The following is a 19093-nucleotide window of genomic DNA, read 5'->3' on the forward strand; positions in this document are numbered from 1 at the left end:
AGATGGGTCTGGCTGCTGCATTCAGGATAAACTAGAGAAGAAAGAGTTTAGAGAAATAAAGACTGATTAGTAGGGAGTTCCAGTAGTCAAGACGAAAATGGATCAGGACGACAGTAAGAGTCGGATTCTCGAGATGTTTTTTAGGTGTAGGTGACAGGAGCGTGCAAGAGCTTGGATATAGGGAGTAAAAGATAGATCCGATTCTAGCATAACCCCCAGACATCGAGCTTGATGGACAGTAGTTACGCCAGTTGATGCTAGTACCACAGACTGAAAGTGAGATGCCGGGTTTAGGTTGGTTAGAGGGAAGGAATACAAGAAGTTCAGTTTTAGAAAGATTAAGTTTGAGAAATAAAGAGGTCATAGTATTTGAGAGAGCAGATAGACAGTCACTAGTATTTTGTAGGAATGTAGGGGTGATGTCATGGGAGGAGGTGTATAGCTAGATGTCATCAGGGTAGAGATGGTATCTTAAGGGAACCAATCACCCAGATTTCCAGTCACCGCTACTAGCAGCACCCAGAAGATCTGCTAAAACACTGCCTCACCATGTGTCCTGTGTCTTCTGGAGAAGCTTTAGCTGCTCAAGTCTTTTATTCTGGCGTGCAAGACATGCAGAGAGCCGGGAACTAATCATCTAGGCCGTGACTAGTCACAGCTCTCTGTCTGTCAACGCACTCTGCAGGATGATTTACAGAAAAAGAGGCTTTTAAGTGGTCTCTTTTGCTGTCAATCATACTGCAGAGCGTGTTGACAAGCGGAGAGCTGTGACTAGCTAAAGCTTCTCCAGAAGACACAGGACACATGGTGAGGCAGTGTTTGAGTAGATCTTCCAGGCACTGCTAGTAGCGTTACCCAGAAAATCTGGGTGATTGGTTTCCTTTAAGGCCAAAACCGCTTATGGCCTGTCCAATGGGGGCTGTATAGAGGGAGAAGAGGAAGAGGCCCAAGAATGAACCCTGGGAAACCCCAACATGAAGAGGCAAAGGAGAAGAAGTAAAGCCAGAGAAGGCCACACTGAAGGAGCGGTCAGAGAGGTAAGAAGAAAACCTTGAGGCCAAAAGAGCAAAGCATGGACAGGAGCTGGTGGTCAAACACTGCTAGTGAGAGCGGTTTAAGTGGAATGAAGGGACAGGAAGCCAGACTGTAGAGGGTCAATTTGAGAGTTATCAGAGAAATAGTGAGAATAGGACCAGACATTCCAGGAGTTTAGAGATGAAGGGAAGATTAAAGACAGGTCGATAGTTGGATGCACAGGTTGGGTCAAGAGAAAGTTTTTGCAATAGTGGGGTTATTACAGAATTTTTGAAGAAGGAGGGTAAGATACCAGAGGAGAGGCAAAGGTTAAATATTTTGGTGAAGTAAGTAGTCACAGCAGGCGAGAGTGACTGGATGAGGTGTGAAGGAATAGGATCCCTAGAGCAGGTAGTAGGACAAGAGGAGGAGAGGAGCTTGGAGATTTCTTCCTCTGTCACTGGGTCAAACACAGAGAGCTACGAGGAAGTGGGAATGGGATCTATGGGACTTTGGGTCTGGGAGGTGATGTCAGGGATAGTGTCACCACTATTCCCAGCCAGCCTACAGGCCATGTCCCCTGGCTGCATTCCCTCTGGGCTGTATACCACAAAGCCGCCATGTAATACTAAGCACTTGCAGTATGAATCCAAAAAGGCTTGTCTCATCACAGACTTTTATTCTATGGGAGTGAGAAAACACCTTTGGCATGTCTCAGTTTGGGATATAATAAGAATGAAATATGGCTGACCTAGATAATAATAACAGCTACCCAATATAGATAATAAAATGAAGGAATGGAATGAGATGTTCATATTACGACTCTTGTGTTCACTGCATTTGGAATCTCACTTTTTGGCCAACCGTATTGAGAGGTCGTGGGTTTCAGGCAGAGTTGCCACTAAGTGACTCTATGTCTCATTTTCCCTTCCATTGATAATTTGCAGAGCTCCTGTTTTGATAAATGCCCAGCGTCTCGTCATAAATTTTTGATGTGTGCATTCATGAAAATACCTAACAAAAGATGGCACAGACGTGTGGCACGACTAACACAACATGCTGAAAACACATTGGCTAGACACAGCAAAGTCGTGAGGCCATTTGGCAGAGGACTATGGGAATTTCGTTTAATGTAAGCAGTATCTGAGACATTCTGTACATAAACAGAACTCTTGTCACACCATGTACTTCCCCTGTCTCAAATCTAACATGGACCAAATATTTGAGTCTATCACATTTCATACTTCAAAATACTGGACTCCAAAATGAACATTTTACATGCGATAAAAGTTTCTTATATGCGATATGTGAACTATCATTGTCCAGTGTAGTTTTGGATCAAAAAGTCCCCATTTTCTCTGGTCTTGTTCCTTGAGGCCCTAAGTCCTGTCCTAGGAGGCGCTCATGGAGCTGGGTGGCAATCTGCACATGCTCTGTCATGGCTGCCTTTAATGATTGTTTCTGATAATCTGTTTAGGAAAGACTGCGACATAATGCTAAAGAGAAAAATTATAAATATTTTCAGACAAGAAGATATCATTATTGAAGGAGTGTTCCCCTGTTCTGTGGAGAGAACCGCCATGCAAGAAACTGCAACATAGCTCCATTGACATGAATGTGGCAAAGTTGTAGCCCCCTTCATAGCAGATGGCCGGGAGTATCGTTATACAGGGAAAATTAATGAAGGAGTCACAGCACTTAAAGGGGTACTCGGGTGAAATTTGTTTTCTTTCAAATCATTTGGTGTCAGAAAGTTATACAGATTCTTACTTTCAGTACTGATCAGCTGCTGTATGTCCTGCAGGAAGTCGTGTATTATGTTAAGTCTGACACAGTGCTCTCTGCTGCCACCTCTGTCTTTAACAGGAACTCTCCAGAGCAAGAGAAATCCCTATAGAGCAGGGGTCCTCAACTGGCGGACCGCGGTCCGAACCCGGACCGCGGAGGCCAGCTGTCCGGACCCCTGGTCAGACCTCCTAACCTCCCGGGACGGACCGGATCCGGGGCTGTTAGGAGGTCCCGCTCCCCACCGCACTGCCTCCCGCCCCATAGGCGTACTGTCCTTAGATGTCAGTACGCCTGTGGGGCTGGGGGCAGTGCCGGTCCGGCCCCCGGCTGATACGCGCTCTGTAGGGACGTCCCGGGGATTCCCCAGCAGAGCGCGCACCACAGACCTCAGTGTACGCTGCCGGCCTGTCCTTCCCGGAAGTGCAGGACGGCGACGTACACTGAGGTCACTGATGCGCGCTCTGCTGGGGAATCCCCGGGACATCCCTACAGAGCGCGTATCAGCCGGGGGCCGGACCGAGGGGAGAAGAGAAGAAGACAAGAAGACAGGCGCGGCGGGGGAGCGAGGTGCTAGGTGAGTTGTGGGTTGTTTGTTTTTTTTCTCTGGGGGCTATCTATAAGGGGAGAGCGCACTGGGGGGCTATATACTACTGAGGGGAGCTCGAAGGGGGCTATATACTGCAGGGGGAGAGCACAGGGGGCTATATACTACTGGGGGGGCTATATACTACTGGGGGGAGCTCACAGGGGCTCTATACTGGGGGCTACATACTACTGAGGAGAGCTCACAGGGGGCTATATACTACAGGGGGAGAGCACAGGGGGCTATATACTACTTGGGGGGCTATATACTACTGGGGGGAACTCACAGGGGGGCTATATACTACTGGGGGGGCTATATACTACTGGGGGGGAGCTCACAGGGGGCTATATACTGGGGGCTATATACTACTGAGGAGAGCTCACAAGGGGCTATATACTACAGGGGGAGAGCACAGGGGGCTATATACTACTTGGGGGGCTATATACTACTGGGGGAGCTCACAGGGGGGGCTATATACTACTGGGGGGGGCTATATACTACTGGGGGGAGCTCACAGGGGGCTATATACTACTGGGGGGAGCTCACAGGGGGCTATATACTACAGGGGGAGAGCACAGGGGGGGCTATATACTACTGGGGGAGCTCACAGGGGGCTATATACTACAGGGGGAGAGCACAGGGGGGCTATATACTACTGGGGGAAGCTCACAGGGGGCTATATACTACTGGGGGGAGCTCAAAGGGGGCTATATACTACAGAGGGAGAGCACAGGGGGCTATATACTACTGGGGGTAGCTCACAGGGGCCTATATACTACTGGGGGGAGCTCAAAGGGGGCTATATACTACAGGGAGAGAGCACAGGGGGGCTATATACTACTGGGGGGCACTCACAGGGGGCTATATACTACAAGGGGAGAGCACAGGGGGGCTATATACTGCTGGGGGAGCAACAGGGGGCTATACACTACTGGGGGAGAGCGCACAGGGGGGGCTATACACTACTGGGGGAGCAACAGGGGGGGTTATATACTACCAGGGCAGTCACCCCCTTTGTACCGAATAGCAAAGGGCTGTTGAGAGAGAAAAAAATGCCAGTTTTCCTGCTAATAAGCAGCAATTCTGTATATAAATAGTTGAACGTTTGTGAAAATTAACAAAACACAATTTCCTACTGATGTTCAGCTCGGACCTTCACCTGACAATAGACCCCGGTAAGTGGACCTTCACTAAAAGTTGTTGAGTACCCCTGCTATAGAGAATAAAGTAGCTGATAAGTACTGGAGGGCTGGAGATTTTTAAACAGTAAATTACAAATCTGTATAAGTTTCTGACACCAGTTAATTTAAAAGAAAAAAAAAATGCCAGAGTTCCCCTTTAATGGGTTCATTGCTGTCGGAGTCTTATTAAGGGGTGGTGTTTCCTACAGTAGGAAAAAAAATGCTTGGCTAACCAATGTATGGTTTAGAAAAGGCATGAGCAAATTTACAATACTAGCGAAGCTTTGCTAGGCTCGGCAGTTGGACATGTCACCCGGCTGCCTTTGAACTCCGTGCCGATACAATCCAGGTCCCTGGAAAATCTGGATCCAGTTCTGGCAAACTTCTTCCAGTTTCTCAGGTCTGTATCCATCATCCATGTTTTAGAAATGAACCAAAGGGAAATATATCTGCATTATTTAATCCACAATATGTCAATTTTTTTGTGGATTAGGCAAAGACCTATTATTGTTTTTCTCCATTGAACTCAATGGGGACAAATAAATCCTTTTTTTTTTTTTTTTTTTTTTTTTGGGGGGGGGGGGGGGAGCAAAATCCACAGGCATAGCTGATGCTCATTTCAGGCAAGTATTGCCTGGTCCCCCCTCGGTCTCTATTTTTCAGTCTCCAGTGATGACAGGTTGTGTCAATCATAATAGGCAGCCCCCTGTGATAACAATGTCAATCATCATAGCCGGCCCCCAGTGATCACAGTTTGTGTCAATCATCATAGCCGGACCCCAGTGATGACAGGTGGTGTCAATCATCATAGCCGGCCCCCAGTGATCACAGTTTGTGTCAATCATCATAGCCGGACCCCAGTGATGACAGGTGGTGTCAATCATCATAGCCGGCTCCCAGTGATGACAGGTTGTGTCAATCATCTTAGCCAGCCCCCAGGGATGACAGGTTGTGTCAATCATCATAGCCGGACCCCAGTGATGACAGGTTGTGTCAATCATCATAGCCGGCCCCCAGTGATGACAGGTTGTGTCAATCATCATAGCTGGCCCCCAGTGATGACAGGTTGTGTCAATCATCATAGCTGGCCCCCAGGGATGACAGGTTGTGTCAATCATCATAGCCGGCTCCCAGTGATGACAGTTTCTGTCAATCATCACAGCCAGCCCCCAGTGATCACAGTTTGTGTCAATCATCATAGCCGGACCCCAGTGATGACAGGTGGTGTCAATCATCATAGCCGGCCCCCAGTGATGACAGGTTGTGTCAATCATCTTAGCCAGCCCCCAGGGATGACAGGTTATGTCAATCATCATAGCCGGCTCCCAGTGATGACAGTTTGTGTCAATCATCACAGCCAGCCCCCAGTGATCACAGTTTGTGTCAATCATCATAGCCGGACCCCAGTGATGACAGGTGGTGTCAATCATCATAGCCGGCCCCCAGTGATGACAGGTTGTGTCAATCATCTTAGCCAGCCCCCAGGGATGACAGGTTGTGTCAATCATCATAGCCGGCCCCCAGTGATGACAGTTTGTGTCAGTCATCATAGCCGGCGCCCAGTGATGACAGGTTGTGTCAATCATCATAGCCGGCCCCCAGTGATGACAGGTTGTGTCAGTCATCATAGCCGGCCCCCAGTGATGACAGTTTGTGTCAATCATCACAGCCAGCCCCCAGTGATCACAGTTTGTGTCAATCATCATAGCCGGACCCCAGTGATGACAGGTGGTGTCAATCATCATAGCCGGCCCCCAGTGATGACAGGTTGTGTCAATAATCTTAGCCAGCCCCCAGGGATGACAGGTTGTGTCAATCATCATAGCCGGCCCCCAGTGATGACAGGTTGTGTCAATCATCATAGCCGGCCCCCAGTGATGACAGGTTGTGTCAATCATCATAGACAGCCCCCTGTGATAACATGTTATGTCCACATGCAGTGGTATGTTAATACATCAGTGCTGGAGGCCAGAGAGAGACCTGTAGGGAACCCGAAAAGAGTCATCATAGGAGCGCCATATTATTAGTACAGTGAGTATACAGTTTGGTTTTTTTAATATATTATTTTAGATCCATAGGGGTCTGACCACTGAGACCCTCACCCGTTGCAAGAATTAGCACCCTTTTTACTCTTACCATCGACCTTGAATGCAGCAATAGGGAACGTTTATCACTGTCACTACATTCAAAGTCATTCTAGCCATAGTCTGGCAAATGGTAGGGGGTCAAGCAGTGCAATAGATAGATTATATACTTTTTTTGTCTGGAACACCCATTTGAAGCATTACTGTCACTTTAAAAAATGGGTAAAACAGTGAGCAGGGGACAGAAGTGCTTAGCTGATCACTTCTCCTAGTTCCATCCATTGGGGGTCTAAACGCCCAGATTCTGACCTATGAAAACCTTTCACATATCTGGATGACATGTCAAATGTTTTTTAAAGTAAAAGTAACACTTTAAGGCCTCATGTAAAAGTTCAATATGACACCTATAGAAATCAATGGGCCCATACTGTACAGCTGAATCCCTCAAATTTCTTGCAATGGTTTTATTCTCGGGGTATATGGTGGTATACTCTATCACCATATGATGAAATTATTCTACCCTATATTGCCATGTTGATGCACCATATAGCAGTAAATTTAGTCCCTATGACTTTATATAACCAGACCAGAGGACCTTGTGCTGCTCTATAGGCTCCATATGACACCATGCATTTTACCTTTACTATTTCATATAACCAACAGCAGATGATATAGATCACATGCACTGCAAGACATAATATTATCCCTGGAAATCAGCTATAGACCCAATATCAGTTCTTTTTCTTCTGCTGACTGTGGCACTGCATATAGCAAGAAGAAAAGGCAGCCAGTCCTGGCATAGGCACCTAAGTGCATAATCTGCCTATTAACCCTTCTAGGACCTTCTGTATTATTTGGAGAATGACATAATTGCCTAAATGATCTGTCAGGAAGAAACAGAAAAACAGCGCTGATATTTAACCCATCATACCAGAGATGAGGGACATGCAAAACTACAATTCCCATCATGCCTGGACAGCCTTAGGCTGTCCAGGCTTGATGGGAATTGTAGTTTTGCAACAGCCGAAGGGCCGAAGGTTCCCCATCCCTGCATTATACTGTATACAAACAGACAGAGCAGTGCCAGATAACATGGAGAAACCGCTACATAATGGAACGCGGCATTGTATTTACAACTATTTATAATAATACCTCTTATATATTGAAAAACACATGGATAGATTAATATGTACAATAATTGCTGAACATTTATCAACACACAAGTGTTGCAGAGCTGAATTTGTCCAATCCAGCAGGAAAGAATGCCATTTGGCACAACTCATCAGAAAATAACAATGTTTACGTTTACATAGGACTGCAGGTAAAAAAAAAAAAACCCTCTCCATACACAGACAATGAAGCCATAAAGAGTTAATGGACAAATTTAGCTCTGTTACATCCACACGCTTTATATCCTGTAAAAGTAATGAATCAGCTAACACCCTATGGAAATCTGTACAGCAGATGGGCAAAATGAATAGATTATTATAACCAAATTCTAAACCACTTTATGTATCTATAGTTTATTTAATGTTGTGTTTTCAAAAATTGTGTTTGTTGCAATGTCCGAATACAAGGGTCAATCGTCTATATAGCATCCTATTAAAAACTTTTTTATTATATGCCTTTAATATAATTTTTTTTTGTTTTTAAATGTTTACAAAAAATACTATTAAAAAAATAAAAATGCATATAACACAAAAATATACAAATATTTTAAACTGTATATATATATATATATATATATATATATATAATTTTCCATTTGGTAATAATATTTGGAAAAAAAATAATAAAAATAAAATAATACAAAAATAAGAAATCTTGGAATCACAAAAGATAATTGAAATCTGACGACGTTGATATTGAACCATATATATATATATATATATATATATATATATATATATATATAGTTTTCTTACGTCCTATAAGTTTTAAACAGCAACTTACAGAATGTGTCTTTTGTCCTAGTGCTCAGTAACGTGCGGCCGAGGGGTACAGCAGAGGAACGTTCAATGCCAAGTTGGTTCTCAGAAGTTGTCCAGGGCATCAGAGTGCACTCAGACTACAAGACCCGTGTCAGAGCAAATTTGCCTGAGAGAGGATTGTCCAGTTTACACTTGGAAAGCAGAAGAATGGCAAGACGTAAGTAGGAGATCCAGGGGGTGGGCAGCTCCAGAATATTCAAAACGTACAAGATGCTCATCCTGACGTTGGTCGGGATCACATTACTCCTGTGAGGTGTAAGCTGCAGCTTGAGTGCGTTCGTAGATTTTTGTCAGATTGCCAGAGTTTACACTCTGCAGGGATTCAGTCTGCTCTTGATACAAATCAGATGACTGATGGAGAATTTTTATTTTTTTTTAAGTCCAGCTACTTTGCCTGCCAAAAAAGGATACAAGAGTCCTGAAGTGATGCAAGTAAATGTGGTTTCTATATTTCCACAATCTATTACTTAGGTTATGTTCATGACTGCATTTGTTTTCACGATTCATCCAAATAGATTTGGAGACTGATGCAAAAAAAAAAAGCCAAAAATTGTTCAACCAATCAGAGCTCAGGTTCCTGGAAAGCTGTGCTGACATATGGAATCTGACTTGAAAAATAATTGCGGCATTACTCCATCTGTCCAACCCCAAAATATTAGATATTCTCCATTTAGAATTAAATTAGCATAAACCCCATGCTGCTCGCCGTCGGGTAAGATTAGGGATGGGGAACTACAATTCTCATCATTCCTGGACAGCCAATGCTAAAGCTGGGGGGCCAAAGGTTCCCCATCCCTAGGTTAGAATGACTGTACCACTAATATCTGAATTAGGAGAGTGTGCAGGAGGCCATGCAGGGACCCTATATCATATAGAACAATTTGGGGTGTCATGTGATGGAGCTCTTCTCCCCTAGAAGCAATTTTGTTAGGGAGTAGTATGCCCTGATGGGATATAAGAATAGCTGCTGATATAGAGTTAGGCCTATTTTACATATGGGTATACATCTGTAATATAGAAGCAAAATGCAGACATATTACAGCTGTAATCCCATCAGGATGTCATCAGTATTGGGTGAGTATTGCATCACTAAATACTGAAGGGATGTCTAGGAAGGAAATTGAATTGCACTTTAAAAAATAGAAAAAAGACTAATTAAATACCAATACAAAATGGATCAAGTACAGATACATCCATATTTTATTTTCTCTCTTTATAGATCATCTATTTTCATTGATTTTCACCAGTTGATTTACATAAGTAATTTCTGAGTGAGATATTTTTTTACTACATAGAAATTGACATGTGAAGTGGGTTTTTATATTGCTGTGGAATAAGCACATGTTTCTTGCAGCTTTTTCCCATTAAGGTTAATATTAAGGTAAAATTCTACAATTTTGCTATTCGTTACCTAGGGATCCACACCAAAACCCACAGGTAAACGCTCAGCAGCAAGTCTGCACCAAAGTCACGCCAAAAAGCGAATAATGTGGTGCTACATAAAATGCGACCCATGTGAATTTACCCTTACTGTCCAATACAAGTCAGTGGATGTACAGAGACATAATACTTTAGGCTATGTTCACACTACATATATTTGAGGCTGTATGTTTGAAAATGTATATAAAAGCCTGTACCTAGAAAGTATCCCATAATCCCTTGGTTTGCAGACCAGCATAAGGCATGCACTGTATGTAATAATCTTGGGGACTCACTATTATCTAAAAGAGCAGAGATATGATATTACATGTTAGCATTATTCATTATTCCGGCTACATCCTTGCAGGGCGCCCCTTGTCCCCTAACAGGTTAAGGCTCCTCTGTGACTTTCTCTGTAATGTGTCGGCAATGGCTAATTGATCCCACCTCAGAAGCGGTTTTCCTCTCGGAGAAGCAGGTTATAAATCTGAAAGCAGTGGTTCTTGTGGTTTCTCCATTTAAAAAACATAAAAAGTGACAACTTAATTCTGAGACAAGGAAGAGAAGGGAAGCATCTGGGTTTGTTCCAGGAAGTGCGACGAACAATAGTCCAGGGTTAATTACTTTTTAATTTACTTTTCAATTTTATTTTGTGCAGGTGTTTTCTTACGGTCCTTTAGCTGCAGCTGTATTGTAGATCACTGTTTTACAGTCTCTAATTTCATACAGAGAAATACATAATCCAAAAGACGAAGCAGCATATGGAGTACATAGTAATGGACTCTGTGTGCCACTATTTACGGAGTATTCCACTCAAACATAACTTCATATGATGCAAAATACAGAGAAAAAAGATGGCACTCACGAACTGGGTGTTGAATCATCCGGCTTTATTGAGCATGTGAGGATCGGGGGAGGAAGGAGTCGGGTGACTTTTCATATGTTGCTGCCCATGGTGAGACTAACAATTTCTTCCATACTTGTTATTATCTATTGAGTCTCCTTTCCCCAGTTTGGAGCTGCTGCTTTCTGCTAAAAAAAAACAAAACAAAACACAAACTGTGTGAGCTTTTCTCTCTGTCATCCCCTCCTCCTCCCTCCCTTCCGAGACAGCTGATGTAAACAAGTCCCTATCTGGGACTTTTTAGCAACTTTGTAATGCCAGAAGGATTGATCACAATGAGTTAATCAGCAACTTGACCTCACAATAACCCTCCAGGCATTACAAAGCCGTCTCAGAAGGGAGGGGGGGAGGAGACAAAGAGAAAAGCTCACACAGTTTTTTGTGTCTTCAGCAGAAAGTGGCAGCTCAAAACTGGGGGAAGGAGACTGAAGAAGAAACAACAAGTATGAAAGGAAATGTTAGTCTCACTTGTTGTGTACTAGAGACAGTTGTTGTTTTTTTTACCAGGGATAACTAGGGTTATCACAGGTTTTCTTCTGGCAGAGGTAGTGAGATGTCTGCTGCTAGTTTAGAGTTTAAGGAAACGTCTAGCAAAAATCTAAGAGAGCTAGCTAAGATCGTTTCTGGCATTTTTCCCTTTTTGTGAATTTCTGATGTCATTATTATTCATCATCATCTGAATAATCATCATCCGCGGTTCCATTCATCTAATAATAATATCTTCCAGTATTGATATGCGTATCTATGTTTTGCTTTCAAATTTCTGTTGATCATTCTGTTCAGCACTACTATAAGTCCTGGGGATATCTTAGTATTGTAAACCACAATTAGAACCCAGGAAATATGACTGTTAAAGGTAAATCCTAGTTTTGACATCTGGCGACCAGCCAATGTTGATTCAGTTCCTTGTATAATCATTTATACTAATTTACTATATAATAAACACTTAATACATAGTTTCCCAGTTTGGCCGGGACTGTACCGATTCTGAGGAGACAGCCCAAGCAAAACCATGTCCCGGGTATGTCCTGGGAAGCTCCACCCCTGTCGCGGGAAGCTCCACCCCCTTCCAGTGAGAGTGATGTCACTCATGCAGAGCAGGGAGAGAAGTCCCTGGGGGACTAGAAGAACCATACTGGTGAGGTAAGTATAGCTTTTTTTTTGTTTTAAATACAGATGAAGAGACAAGAGAATGCTGAAGGGGGTACTGGTATGATGATGATATGAAGGGACAGGAGGAAGATGAAGGGGCAAGTAGTATGATGATGGAAGGGCAGGAGGATGAGAGGGGTAGTACTATGATGATAGAAGGGCAGGAGGATGAAGGGGGTAGTAGTATGATGATGGAGGGGGAAGGAGGATTAGAGGGGTAGTACTATGATGATGGAAGGGCAGGAGGATGAAGGGGCTAGTACTATGATGATGGAGGGGCAGGAGGATGATGAAGGGGTAGTAATATGATGATGGAGGGGCAGGAGGATAAAGGGGGTAGTAGTACGATGATGGTGGGGCAGGAAGATGATGAAGGGGTAGTAGTATGATGATGGAGGGGCAGGAGGATGAAGGGGGTAGTAGTATGATGATGGAGGAACAGTAGGATGAAGGGAGTAGTAGTATGATGATATGGGGTGCAGCTGCATCATATGGGAACAAACTACCAGTATGTACAGTTAGTCAGTAGAATGCTATCTGAGTTTCAGCCTGCTCTGAATGGGTGTGTAATATACTGGGGACCTGAAACTAGGGTGTGTAATATACTGGGGACCTGATACTGAGGTGTGTAATGCTCCTTTTGTGTTGTTCTGACAGTAAATTCTAACTGGAAAATTTTGAACCCACACCCATGATAGGCCACACCTCATTGAGATCACACCCACAACAAACCACGCCACCTTTTAACGCTAACGTGTCCCTGGAAAAAAATTTTAAATGTTGGCAACTATGCTAATACAATCATACCATAATCAAATAAAATTTCTAGAAGGTTCGTGAATGACAATACTATAAAAAACTTGGTAGTATAACTTTAACCAGTGAATACACTTTTCTGTAACTCCAGGAGATGTAAATTGTGGGATTGAGTGATAAGCTGCTGGATTCCAGTCCATCAAGACCAGTAGTGCCCCTGCGGTAATGACAGTGGATGCACACTTCCAAGGCCGGCCCTTATGTGTTTATGGGGCCCTTTAGGATAGATAAGTAAATCCAATAACCATAAAAAAAATCCTGTTACTAAGTAAATTAGCCTAATAGAATTTAATACCTGCCAAACTAGAAGAAGGAGAATCAGCTGTAATCTGGAGTCTTCTCTGTTTTGAGCCATTTACTCCACAATATACTCTTCCTACGTCCTAAAAAATTAGACACATTGACCTACAGTAAGCCATCGTCATAGAATGAGTTTACTCACATCCATATTGACTTCAGCTCAGTCATAACTAATAAAGTAGATGTGTAACTGCAAACATGTGAGTTTCTACAGCGATGCTGTTGCCTGTGACAAGTCATGGAACAGGCAGTTTGCCAGCATGGAGTCAAGCCTCCCATCAGGTTGACTAAGCCATTATTATGCTGGGTCATTTTCTGGCAGCAGGAGGATGACCTGGGTTACACACGCTTTCCGGGACCCCTTGCTAACACATTTCTGGTTCACAGCAACCCTTATGAGTAGAATGGCCCGACTCATAACATCCTGTTAGCTAGTAATAAATCAGGATTATAGGCAACATGACCATTAGGCCACCTCCCTGGAATAAAATGCTTCCTAGGAAAAGGTATGCAGAACTGCATATTACTGCACCTTGAGGCAATCCCTTTTGCGTTGTTGTGGGATCTTTAATATGCAAATACTGATGTAGACACACAGACAGACATGTGCCTTGACTGACACCGGGCAGCCCCTCAAGGCGGTCTCTTCCTGAGTATCATACAATGTGTGGCTAACCTAAAGGGCTGTCCAGAGCAAGGAAGGTTTTCTATGGGGATTTGCTACTGATCTGGACAGTTCCTGTAATGTACAGAGATGGCAGCAGAGAGCACTGTGTCAGACTGGTTCCATCATCATAGAGAGAGAATACACCACTTCCTGCAGGACATACAGCAGCTAATAAGTACTGAGAGACTTGAGGTTTTTAAATAGAAGTAAATTACAAATATATCTTTCTGACACCAGTTGATCTAAAAGAAAAATGTTTTTGTTCCCTTTAAACTCAGATGAGCTCCAACATGCACATGGTCAGGGTGGACCAGGCTGGCTCTCAAGCCAAGTTAGTCACCTTTTAATTCCCTATAGTCTTGAACCCCCCTAAATACATGACTTTAAGTAAAAATCCTTTTCTATGCATATGACGTATATAAGAAGGATATGAGTTATCGCTTACATCGGTTCATCCGTGGATTCTAAGAGTTACAGATGAAAACATCTGGTAAGATCTTGGATGTACAGTATGTACTCACCCCTCTGTGCTGGACAGTATGTGTCTGTATCCAGATATTCCATACTAAATCAAAGGATTTGTAGTGTTTATACAACAGCATTACGCTACTCATTCCAAAGACTTTCCATGTAATTCACTCCGAGGCACAAAGCTTCATAATATATCTGTATAGTGGTTAGAGCTCAGTTTTCTATTAGCTCCACATTCTTGGTTCCTTTCACATATATACTTTGTTAAATGCTGAAGTTTTGGCTGCCTGCAGTCATCACTTGGTGAAGCTTACTGCATATAGTTTCCATTGTACTCAGAGATAAGAGGTTGTCTGACTCTTGGTTTCCCACTGATCAGCCACTACAATCTATGCACTCCCACCACCACTGATCAGACACTACAATCTATGCACTTCCACCACCACTGATCAGCAACTACAGTCCATGCACTCCACCACCACTGATCTGCCACTACAATCTATGCACTCCCATCACCACTGATCAGTCACTACAATCTATGCACTCCCACCACTGATAAGCCATTACAATCTATACGCTCCCACCACCACTGATCAGCCATTACAATCTATACACTCCCACCACCACTGATCAGCCAATACAGTCTATGCACTCCCACCACCACTGATCAGCCATTACAATCTATGCACTTCACCACCACTGATCAGCCACTACTGTCTATGCACTCCCACCACTGATCAGCCAATACAGTCTATACGCTCCCACCACCACTGATCAGCCATTACAATCTATGCACTTCACCACCACTGATCAGCCACTACTGTCTATGCACTCCAACTACTGATCAGCCATTACAATCTATACACTCCCACCACCACTGATCAGCCAATACAGTCTATGCACTCCCACACCCACTGATCAGCCGCTACAATCTATGCACTCCCACCACCACTGATCAGCCGCTACAATCTATGCACTCCCACACCCACTGATCAGCCACTACAATCTATGCACTCCCACCACCACTGATCAGACACTGCAATCTATGCACTCCCACCACCACTGATCAGCCACTACAATCTATGCACTCCCACACCAACTGATCAGCCACTACAATCTATGCACTCCCACACCCACTGATCAGCCACTACAATCTATGCACTCCCACCACCCACTGATCAGCCACTACAATCTATGCACTCCCACCACCACTGATCAGCCACTACAATCTATGCACTCCACCACCACTGATCAGACACTACAATCTATGCACTCCCACTACCAATGATCAGACACTACAATCTATGCACTCCACCACCACTGATCAGTCATTACAATCCCACTAAAATCAGCTACATCCACACAGATCAGATATTTAAAGGGGCCTTGAATAGGACCCAGGTACATTGTACAACTGTGTGTAAATAATGAAGAGGATGCATGCGATGGATGCTTCCCTTCCAAACACGTCATTGGTGGGGTTGGGCCCCTAGTGATTTCATATTGAAATATTCAGGAGACTAAACCTGGATTTCTGGTAAGTATAGCTTTATTTTATAGCATGATAACAGAAGAAAATAATCAATGTATATTGCAAACTTGCTTTATATTACATTTACTGTTTTGAAAGGGACACTTTAAGATCAAGGGGTGAATATAAGGCTAAGCGGGTATCAATTAAATTCATACTCACCTGGGGGAAGGGGGGGGCATTGCAACCAAATAAGAACTGTGTTGAAATTAGGGCAGCCAAGCCTACAAAACTCTATAAAATGACCACTTGTTCTTTTGAGGTTGGTACAATTCAGTGGATTTTGAGCAAAGTAAAGCTCTTCTTTATATGGGGGGAGCTCAGTACTTTAAACTACGTTTAATAGTTGTACACCGATTTAGTGTTGGGGTCTGCAAGCATCAAAGGCAGTATAAATTCATTCTAAGGCTATGTTCAGACTGCATAAGAGACCAGCCGTACTGCAGTACCGGCCGGATGATCTTTGCAGCCGCAGAGTTCTGATGCGGGCGCATCCATGCACGCCCACATCAGAACTCCCCACTGCACACTATGAAGCGAGCGGCCGGAGCCGCTCACTCCATAGTGTGCACTGACAGGGTTTTCTGCGGCCGATATTCACTGACTAGCGGCTGCAGAAAACTGACATGTCATGTCCATAAAAGACAGGGCAACATATCTTTTTGTAAAAAGTATGGCCGTTGCTGCCGATTGCAACAACGGCCGTACTTTTACGAAAAGATACGTTGTGTGAACATAGCCTAATTCATTCTAATGCAGTATATATTCATTCTAATATATTAGGTGACAGAAACAACCATAAAATGTTGGCATTGCTGTAGTACCTTCTTTCACTTAGATTGTGGTGTCATTTGCAGGAGACTCTTTATAATCGTGCACTGAGATATTAGCTGGGTGGACAATGCAAAAAAGGAATCCTTTTCACCGTGTACAGTTTGCACTTTGCTCCTTTGTGCGATCGATGCGTTTGGTTTGAAAGCAAAATAACAAGATGCTAATTCAGCCAATAATGTGCCTACCGCCAGCATAGGCAGGGAAAGGGTTAACGTTTAAGCGTGGCTGCACATACAGAACTGGCCATTGTTACAGCTTGCAGCTCGGTTAAAATGTTACCAAAACTATCAATAATTGCTACAATTCTTCTGTTCTGATGAACGGTTTGCAACTTCTTTAACTTCTTTTAAATCAGAAAATGATCCTAAAAATATGGAAAAATGGGATCTGGCCCCTCCAGTCCAGTGGTTTGATGTTTCCGTGCCTGATTTCAAGGTGTTTGCTTCCCCACAACCTTTTATACATATAAAGACCCATTTTTGTCCCTGTCCTTAGTATTCATTACAATTAGAATGGAGTCCAAAGATTTGCCGCCCCATAGAGTCTGTGGTGCTTAGACACCTTAGACACTTACTAGGGAATTCTAAGTTGGGTTCAAGACATCTATGAGTGAGAGCAGCTACATAGTGCCCCACGTTGTCTGTACATAGAAAGGCCATTGATTTTAATGGGTGGCATGTAATGTTTCTGCAGTGGAGCTGCACAGTGATAGAACACTTGTAACTCCCTAATCCTAATCTTTAAAGGACCCACCCTCTGATAATCTCCCCATCATCCCCTTGAGATGTTTGCCATCCACAGCTTTGCTGTCACCACTCCAGATCTCTGCTGGCCAACCTCAAAACAATTCCCCATACTGACATCACTATTGGCCTATTCGGGTTCATTTCTTAGAGATGAATTTTAAGTGGGAGCCCCTAACGTGAAGCCCATTTATAATAAAATAATTTATCTGTCAAGAGGTTGTTTTTTTTTATTTGTTCAAACCTTATATTGGGACCCATAACCTATAGCAGTGCTTCTCATTCCAGTCCCCATTGCCACCAACAGGTCATGTTTTGAGTATTTCACGGGTGATATAATTATACTTAGTGCATCAGGTATTATCACAGGTATTTTTTGTATGGGATATCCTCATAACATGACACATTGTATTTAGATGAGATTGGTAAACCGATTATTGAGTACTGTTAAATGTTTGTATTCTTTTTTACTTGAAAATGATATTGCTACTTGTATAATATAAATCCTAATAAAAAAATATTGAAACAGAATAAAATATGCAGGACAAACACACCGTCTCCAGGCAATTTAAACTTGTAGTCCCGAGGAGACCCAAATTTTCCTGTGTATAAAACTACTTTTTAACCCAGGAAAACCTTCTAAAAAATCAGGGGTCGTCTTATATGCGTGGTGTCTTCTTATAGGGTGGGTGCTGAAAAACATTGAAACCAGACTGGAGAATCTGCAGTTGCAGCATACGGTGTGTGTGTGTGTGGGGAGCTCAAAAACTGCAGCATCCGTCCCTGACATTTGTGGCAACCATATGAAGAGCAGGCGTCCGGGGTATGGAAAAAAAAGATACGTTAGAGTGGCACTGTGCCCAGAAAAACACACCTCTTTCACCTGTGTGGCCGCCCTTGTATCCTACCAGTATTACTGTACCACCTTCTCTGCCTCTCAGATCTCACTGCTGTCTGATGTTTTTTATTTATTTTTATTTGGCGTGCGTTGGAAGAGGCATAGTCTTATACAACGAGTGAATCCCAAACTCTATATTTTAACTGGAAAAGTTGGGGGTCATCTTATACTCAGTCATCTTATAAGCTGGAAAATGCAGTACATATAAGAAGATACGAGTATTAAACATGACACTTGCTAGGTGATGGATCCATTATATATTTTGTTATACAACTGGTTCAGGAGATATGGCCACAAAGTACAAAACTAAAGTTCCTTTTCAGTTGAACCAAAGAGCCCAGGCCAAAGTGTGAGAACTGCCCAGACTTAGGCTATGTTCACACATTGTAAGAGACTGGCCGATCCGTGACCCGGCCGGGTCACGGAACTGCCGGTCTCTGAAAAGTTCATCACTGCAGTACCGGCCGGATGATGATTGCAGCCGCAGAGTTCAGATGCGGGTGCATCCATGCGTGCCCACATCAGAACTCTCCACTGCACACTATGGAGCGTATGGCCAGAGCCGCTCGCTCCATAGTGTGCACTGACAGGGTTTTTCTGCGGCCAGTTTTCTACAGCGCTGTGAGAGATCCTGGCCGGAGCGTATACTATGTGTATAAGCTCCGGACGGGATTCCATAGAAGACTAAGCCACATATCTTTTCGTAAAAATTATTCC

At 43.5% G+C, this 19093-nt stretch overlaps 1 protein-coding gene across 2 annotated transcripts in view; it reads left to right on the top strand.

The window, feature by feature from the left end:
* Positions 1–19093, top strand: part of ADAMTS9 (ADAM metallopeptidase with thrombospondin type 1 motif 9) — a 187263-nt gene that overhangs the window by 150932 nt on the left and 17238 nt on the right. For both annotated transcript variants that reach the window (XR_011362637.1, XM_069966925.1), the window contains exon 30: positions 8625–8798. Coding sequence is in view for 1 of the 2 variants with exons in the window: in XM_069966925.1 (XP_069823026.1) it covers positions 8625–8798 (174 nt within the window). In the remaining variant the exon portion in view is untranslated. The remainder of the gene's footprint in view (positions 1–8624; positions 8799–19093) is intronic.

Source organism: Dendropsophus ebraccatus, chromosome 4 (assembly GCF_027789765.1).
Source record: "Dendropsophus ebraccatus isolate aDenEbr1 chromosome 4, aDenEbr1.pat, whole genome shotgun sequence".
Lineage (NCBI taxonomy): Eukaryota > Metazoa > Chordata > Amphibia > Anura > Hylidae > Dendropsophus > Dendropsophus ebraccatus.